At 48.6% G+C, this 7,500-nt stretch overlaps 1 protein-coding gene across 3 annotated transcripts in view; it reads right to left on the bottom strand.

Moving 5' to 3' along the window:
• fgfr2 (fibroblast growth factor receptor 2) overlaps window positions 1-7,500 on the bottom strand; it is a 56,391-nt gene that overhangs the window by 3,958 nt on the left and 44,933 nt on the right. For all 3 annotated transcript variants that reach the window (XM_080548754.1, XM_080548755.1, XM_080548756.1), the window contains 3 exons: window positions 6,088-6,158; window positions 1,110-1,247; window positions 118-223 (listed from right to left, as the gene is read on the bottom strand). In XM_080548754.1, the coding sequence (XP_080404880.1) occupies window positions 118-223; window positions 1,110-1,247; window positions 6,088-6,158 (315 nt within the window). The remainder of the gene's footprint in view (window positions 1-117; window positions 224-1,109; window positions 1,248-6,087; window positions 6,159-7,500) is intronic.

The raw sequence follows: 7,500 nt of genomic DNA, 5'->3' as shown, positions 1-7,500 counted from the left end.
AAGAAAGTCTAGAGTATTTCCGAGGACCGTACGGCGAACTGGTCTGACTCCAGATTAGCGGGTCAGTGTGAACAGGGGTGACAGTGAGTCAAAGTGGTTTTGTCAGCGTGCCCTCACCTCGTTGGTGGCCAGGGTGAGGATGCGGTCCAGATCTTCCACTAGCTGCTTGAAGGTGGGTCTGTGGGAGGAAATGGCGTGCCAACAGTCTTTCATCATCATGTACCTGAGGAGACCGAGAGAGAAACATGTTACTTATACTATCCAATTCAAACTTTTACGCCAGGTTCCACCCATTCAACACTCTTACGCCGCTCTGTCTTTCATTATGACGTTCGAAATGTATCGTCAGTGCTTTGCCGTGTATTTTTTCCTCTGTCCTCTCCTATTTGATGGTCTAACGCTTAATACTAATGGAAAGAGATAGAAGCCGCACACTCAGGTTTCAGATGATTTTTTATTTTATTTATTAAGACAACGGTTTCGGTTTTCACTCTCATTTTAGACTTGACAAAGGCTACGGCCGAAAACCGTTGTCTTAATAAATCACTCTTTTCTGCATCTGGAACCTGAGTGTGCGGCTTCTATCTCTTTCAATTGGAACTTACTCCGTTGCCAGCACCTCGCTAACATTTTCGGCGGTGTCCGTTCTCTCCTTTTCCAACTGACGCTTAACACTAACACAAACCCCCCAGTGCTTCAGTGAGTACGTCTGTCCTGATGTTGTGTCTGGGTGCACGGTCCCGGCGTTCCCAGTACAGGGTGAGAACCTCCGTCCCTACAGTACTGGTGCAGTGTAGCTGTGTCATTGTGTTGCTGACTGCTGAGGGCCTACTGTGAATGAGGACATTGATATGTGTCTAGTCTCAGCTGTGCAGAGGGCTGAGAGAGAGTGGACATGGAGGGCTATGGTCATGGATCTGATGGAGACTGGGTGTGAGAGGGAGAGAGAGAGGGAGAGAGAGTGGGAGAGAGAGGAGGGGAGAGAGAGAGTGGACACTGAGGCCTACGGTCATGGATCTGATGGAGACGGGGTGTGAGAGTGAGAGGGAGAGGAGGGGGGAGAGAGAGAGAGGGGGGGGGGGGAGAGAGAGAGAGAGATGGTGTCTTACAGCTCGTTGGTGCAGTTGCCAGGCTTGTCCATGCGATGGCCCTCTTTCAGCAGCTTGAACAGCTCCTCTACTGGGATCCCAGGGTACGGGGACCCCCCCAGGGTGAAGATCTCCCACATCAGCACCCCAAACGACCAGCTGGGCAGAGAGAGAGAGAGAGAGAGAGAGAGAGAGAGAGAGAGAGAGAGAGAGAGAGAGAGAGACAGAGAATGTGAATAACCTCATCATGATATAAAACTGACTAATGTGAACATGACTTCATAACATTCATGACTTCATTAAATGTATTTTTTACGTTCGGGAGGGAGAGGTGGGTGGAGGGGAGGGAGAAAAAACAGAAAATATTCATGCTTTTTTCATCGTAGATGACATCTTCTATATCTGAATAAAGATTTTTTATTTTATTTTAGTTACACAGCACTGCTTACTGTTATAGTTAGGGTTGTTATTGTTTGGGGGGGGGGGGCGATAACTTACTCTAACAATAAACCCAAAATAAAATTTAAAAAAACCTAAACACCGGAGTTAAAATATACTGAAACACATCCTCGATGACAATTCCTTCCGGTAATAATTTGGGCGACAAACTCCTTGATGAATGGATGTGTGATGGAGAGACAAGACAACGGGGTGACTGTGGCCGGGTGTCAATGCCCTCTTTCTGCCCTCCCTCTGGTGGCGCGCGGCACCGACCCTCTCCTACAGCCGGTTGGCAGTGCCGTGCTGCCCCCTCGTCTCAAAGATGCCCTTTGTCCCCCTTGACGTTCACACTGGACCTCATTGTCCAGTCAGCCGCCAAAACAAACAGTGGCCCACCCCCACTGCGGATAACGCTTACAGAAGGGGAGGGGGGGAAATAACTAGAGGTAATCACCACAAAGATGGATGACTTCTTATATCCTCACTGTACTGTCCAATGTCTGGCTACAGCACTACGTTATCTAGCCTAGCTCTAATGCTGTATGTATGGTATACTATGCTGTATAAATACTGCTTCTACACCAGCAGCATAGTTCGACGATTAATCATCGTGGCAGCGTGCCCGTCGTGAGCCACAAAGGGAGTATTATAACACCCAGGAACGCTGACACACACACACACACACACACACACACACACACAGGCACACGCCCTCGTCAGTGACCCAAAGAGGCTGTGACACAAATACACCCTGTGCTTTTATTTACTCCTGTGGCTATCTCTCCATTCATCTGTTTACACAAGCGGGCCCTGGGCTTTTGTGTTCCCTCCTCTATGTCCCTCGCCCTCTCTCTCTCTCTCCGTTTGTTTAGACGCTGATCCGCTGCTTTCAACGCTACCCTGTATCCGTCACGTACCTCCTGTCATTCCGTTGCTATGTGTAGAGACGTACACGGCAACTAACACGCACACACAGGTCACCACCAATGACCTCCGACCTGGCCATAGTCAGCGTTTATACAAGGTCCATCATTGGACGAAAACAAACCAAAACCACAACAATCTGTCCTAAACAGCTTACTCATATTACATAAATATATCTTAAGCACTGACATATTCCAATCCACATATGTTTTATAGGATAGACAAACAACAATATGTGACAGGTTCTAGTCTTTTGGTCCTCATATCGACAACCAATCAAAATGTTCAGACTTTTCCTTTTGAAACACGGAACTACGTTTCAACATTGTTGAGAATCACAACACAAACTCGCTCATCAAGCCAAAATGCTGCAACGCAATGGATCGGGTGAGTAATCCCCACTGCTACCTAGTTAACTATAACACTACTTTGCATTGTTAGCAGAATCACAAAACAAGCTGTGTTAGTTGACTAGCGATGTGTCGTTGATTTTCAACAACGGGGAAATGTATTTTTATTTTTTTCGAAAGAACAGTCCGATCATTACATCAGATCCCGACATGAGGTCACATATTCCATCCATCCATAGTATTGACAAACAACAAATATGAATTAGCAAAAAAGCAAATGGATACACATACATACTACATCAGCAGACCCAATCAAAACCCCATGAATCAATCAAAGCACTATAAACCAGACAGTTTAAAAAAGGGGAGGTTTGAGTGCTCTTGGGGGGGGGGGTACACCAGCCTCCAGGATGAATCCCCCTCCCTGACCCCCCTCTCTCCAGAATCAGAATCAGAATCAGAATCAGAAGACTTTTATTGCCATGACATGTAAACATGTTAGGAATTTGGTTTGGTACCATGGAGCACGGTTTACAGAAGGACAGGTGCAAGACAGGACAAGACAGTGCAACCAACATCAAAGTGCAAGAGTCATAATTAATATAAATATAAAGTGCAGAGATTCAAGTGTTCAAGTGTTCAAGTGTTCATATCCAGACAGTGCAAAGCTCTCTGGGTGGGGGTGGAGGGAGGGTAGATAGATAGGGGTCAGGTCAGGGGGGGGGGGGGGGGGAGGGGGGCCAGCGGCATTTAGGAGCCGGATGGCTGTGGGGAAAAAGCTGTTGGTGTGTCGGACCTTCACAGTATTTATGGACCGCACCCTCCTGCCTGAGGGGAGCGGGGCGAAGAGACCGTGTCCTGGGTGTGCGGGGTCAGCCATGATCTTCCTGGCCCTCCCCAAAGCCCTACTTTTAAACAGGGCCTCAAGGGGGGGCAAAGGGCAGCCAATCACCCTCTCCGCCGAGCGTATCACCCGCTGCAGCTTGGCCTTGTCCTTGGCCGCTGCAGCGGGGAACCAGATGATGATGGCGGAGGTGACGATGGACTCAATGATGGCCGTGTAGAAGTTCACCAGCGTGGTCTTAGGAAGGTGGAATTTCCTGAGCTGCCTCAGGAAAAACAGTCTCTTCTGGGCCTTTTTTGTGAGGGCGTTGATGTGGGGCCCCCACTTCAAGTCCCGAGAGACTGTCACCCCAAGGAAGCGGCATGACTCCACTGTGGTGACTGGAGTGCCTCCCAGTATGATTGGAGAGGGAGGGGGTGGGTTCCTCCTGAAGTCCACTATCAGCTCCACTGTTTTAAGAGCATTTAGCTCCAGGTTGTTCCGGGTGCGTCCACCCCAGCTCCAGCCCCGTAAACCAGGGGGGTATTCCATCAACGACGCTAAAGGAAAATCCAGGCTTATTGTTCACAACTCTCGTGAGATTCATCAAAACAAACCTGGATTTTTTTTAGATAAGTCTCGCGAGACTTGTCAGAATAAGCCTGAATTATTTTCCTTTAGCGACGTCGATGGAATACCCCCCCAGATCCCCCACAATTCCACAGTGACGCTGTCATCCACGGTGCTTTCACGGGGCCTGGATCAGTAGCCCATCAACCAGCTCCATGTTCTCTCTATCTCAGCCTGCCTCCTCCACCACACCACAATCCCTGGGGGACATTTGGTCAAAACAACATAGGGGGGCCGATTTCATTTGAATTCATGTATTCATTTAATCTGATGTCATGTATAGATCGTTGCCCTCCTTTGACGAGGGTTCGGTGTTCCCCCCCCCCCCCTCCCCTCCCCTCCCCCCGCCCTGTCTCTTCAGAAAGCCCCTATGTGAAAAAGCCAATTACCAGAGTGAGTGATGAAAGGTAATTAGTGGTGAGAGAGGCACAAAGGGGCTTAAACAGCCACCAGCACCCAACGTCCCCCCAAAGCTATTGATTGAGGCAGCAACACACACACGCATTCATGCATGCACACGCATGCACACGCACACACACACACGCCCACATGCACATGCACACAGGGGAGTGAGCGCACACACACACACACAAATGAAAAGACACACACACACACGCACGCACACACACACACACACACACACGCACACACACACACACACACACACACACACAGACACACACACACCACACACAAAGACACACACACGCAAAGACAGACATGCACACGCACGCACACGCACACGCACACACACGCACACACAAACAAACACACACGCACGCACACGCACACACAAACAAACACACACGCACCATACAGTAAACAGGACTGATTCCCTCTAACAGAATGGTTAGCTGGGTGAACGTACAGTTATGCGGGCTACTGCAAAAAGCTCCTTTTCCCAGGGGTCAGCACGCAACACATTTATCTAATTGCCACACACTCTCTACTGCCAAAGCATGCAACCGAAACTTCAAACAGCTCTGTCCAAACGCATAAAAATCAGACACCACAAAAGAGAGGGTCTGCTTACTCCTTTGTTCTTCCTTTTTTTTAAGAGAGAAAGTCGTCTTGACAGAAGCAGAGAACAGACAGGGCTGTCGTCCGTTCACATATCAAATGAATGAAAAATAAAAATGGAGGGAAAAAGGGGGATTATTTGGTTAACATAAAACCACCCCCCCCCCCAAAAAAAATAAAAGAGACACACGTTCATAGTGTTCAAGACGTGAATGAAGAGAGGCGAGGGGTGAGGGAGGGGAGGGGGGGGTAGGTGAGGGAGGAGGAGGCCCCCAATTTGAAGGTGCAGTATTGTTGCGTTCAGACATGTGTGAAGGACTTGAAGGAGGGGAGACTTCCGTGCTGGGCAGGGTGGGTGGGGGGGGCAGGGGCGCGGAAGGGGGGGCTCAGGCCTCTTCCAGGCCCTTTGAAGCCAGGCAGATTAGTAACACGGCATTGGCTGCAAGTCTAGCGTGAAATCCTCACTTTCGCCATAGACTGGCCAGTACACCCCCCCCCCGCACCAACCCTGCCACATCCCCACATCCCCACTCTCCACCAAAACACCTCACTGACCCCCTACTTCCACTCCCCCCCCAACTCAACCCTCTTTCCTCTCTCTCTCTGACTGCAAAACAACTCGTAGGACACAACACAACTATGAGGCAGGCTTCTGCACTCCACCTGTGTATCTAAGGGATTGGGTGATGTCTGTTGGGTGTGTGGGTGTGTGTGCGTGTGTGTGTGTGTTTGTGTGTAAAAGAGAGAGAGAGAGAGAGCGAGAGAGAGAGAGAGAGAGAGAGAGAGAGCATAACAAAGGTCCAGTACTTACACATCACTCTGGTGTGTGTACACCCGGTCGAACAGCGCTTCTGGAGCCATCCATTTCACCGGGAGACGACCCTGAGGACACACCCACACAGGTCAGAGGTCACGAGGGTTTACGGTTGTTATTACACAGACATAGTTCGTTTTTTTTTTTTTTTTTTCTTGGCCAATAAAGCTGGCATTTTAATTAGTCCTGCGAACGCCAATAAAGGGACTGGAGAGAACAATACCTTGGGAACAGCCTCCCACTGGGGTTGTCTATGCCTCTAGATTTCCCAGAGGAACACTTGCAAAACAGTGAGCCGATAAACAGGGGTCACAGATAAGGGGAGAGTTTATCTCGGGCCATGCCATTAAACGCTGCAGCCTAAGAGCTAAGTGCCGGTGACAAGCAGTCCCCTATCAATACAACTGTCTGTGCTACTGTAAGTATGAGTCAATACAACTGTCTGTGCTACTGTAAGTATCTAAGTATGAGTCAAGGAGAAGCCATTTGTCTGTGTGGGGCTGATAATAATGTCAGCTGAGACATAATGCACCTCATCATCATCATCATCATCATCATCATCATCGTCATCATCATCATCATCACCATCATCATCATCATCATCATCATCATCATCATCACCACCACCGTCTCTCACCAAGCAGTAGTGGTTGTTGTTGTTGTGGTTGGTGTTGTTGTTGACGACCTAGGCTAGAATCCCAGTGTGATCGTGTCTCTAATGAGAAGCAAGTGTGCAATAATACCCAAGGAGGGGCAGGCTGTGCTGTACTGGGACATGGATAAACCCTGCTATGAGTCTGCCATGCAGATGTCAGCTATGGACCAAGGCATCTGTTGCTTTCTCTTTCTGTCTGTGTGTGTGTCTGTCCCCTCTTTCTGGGTTTATTTGTCCAAGTGTTGAAGTGAAGGACCCAGAGAGGCAGAGTCAACAAGGCAGAGTTGTCTAGTTAAGCAGTAATGCCTTGAAGTTGTGATTTGTCTTCAATAGTGTCACGGGGTAGGGGGGGGGGGACTGTTGGAGACAATGTGCAGGCAAAGCCCTACCAAGACAATAATGTGTCACGTTCTAATGCTTTGGTCCTCATGTCGGGATCTGATGTAATGATCTGACTTTTCTGACATGAGGACCAAAATGAACAGACTGTGTCACATATCGTTTTTGTGAATGTTAAGTCAAATGTTTTGGGGTAAAAAAAAATGTAAAAAAAAAGTAAAATAAATGTGGTTTGACGTGTGTGTTTGTGTCTCTGTGTCCAGGTGCACATATACGTAATTCACCAAACTATAAACAAGGGATTTCCAGGGAACATGTGTACACAAATGTACTGCAGTGTAGCAATATCATAACATGTGACGACATCAGGCTTAGATCTTGGCTTCTTCCGAACTCCTCTCAGCCAATCACAGTGC

This window comes from Nansenia antarctica, assembly GCF_963989245.1.
Source record: "Nansenia antarctica genome assembly, chromosome: 1".
NCBI classification, from domain to species: Eukaryota; Metazoa; Chordata; class Actinopteri; order Argentiniformes; family Microstomatidae; genus Nansenia; species Nansenia antarctica.
The sequence above is the reverse complement of the archived record's forward strand: the minus strand, read 5'-3'. Positions and strand labels throughout refer to the sequence as shown.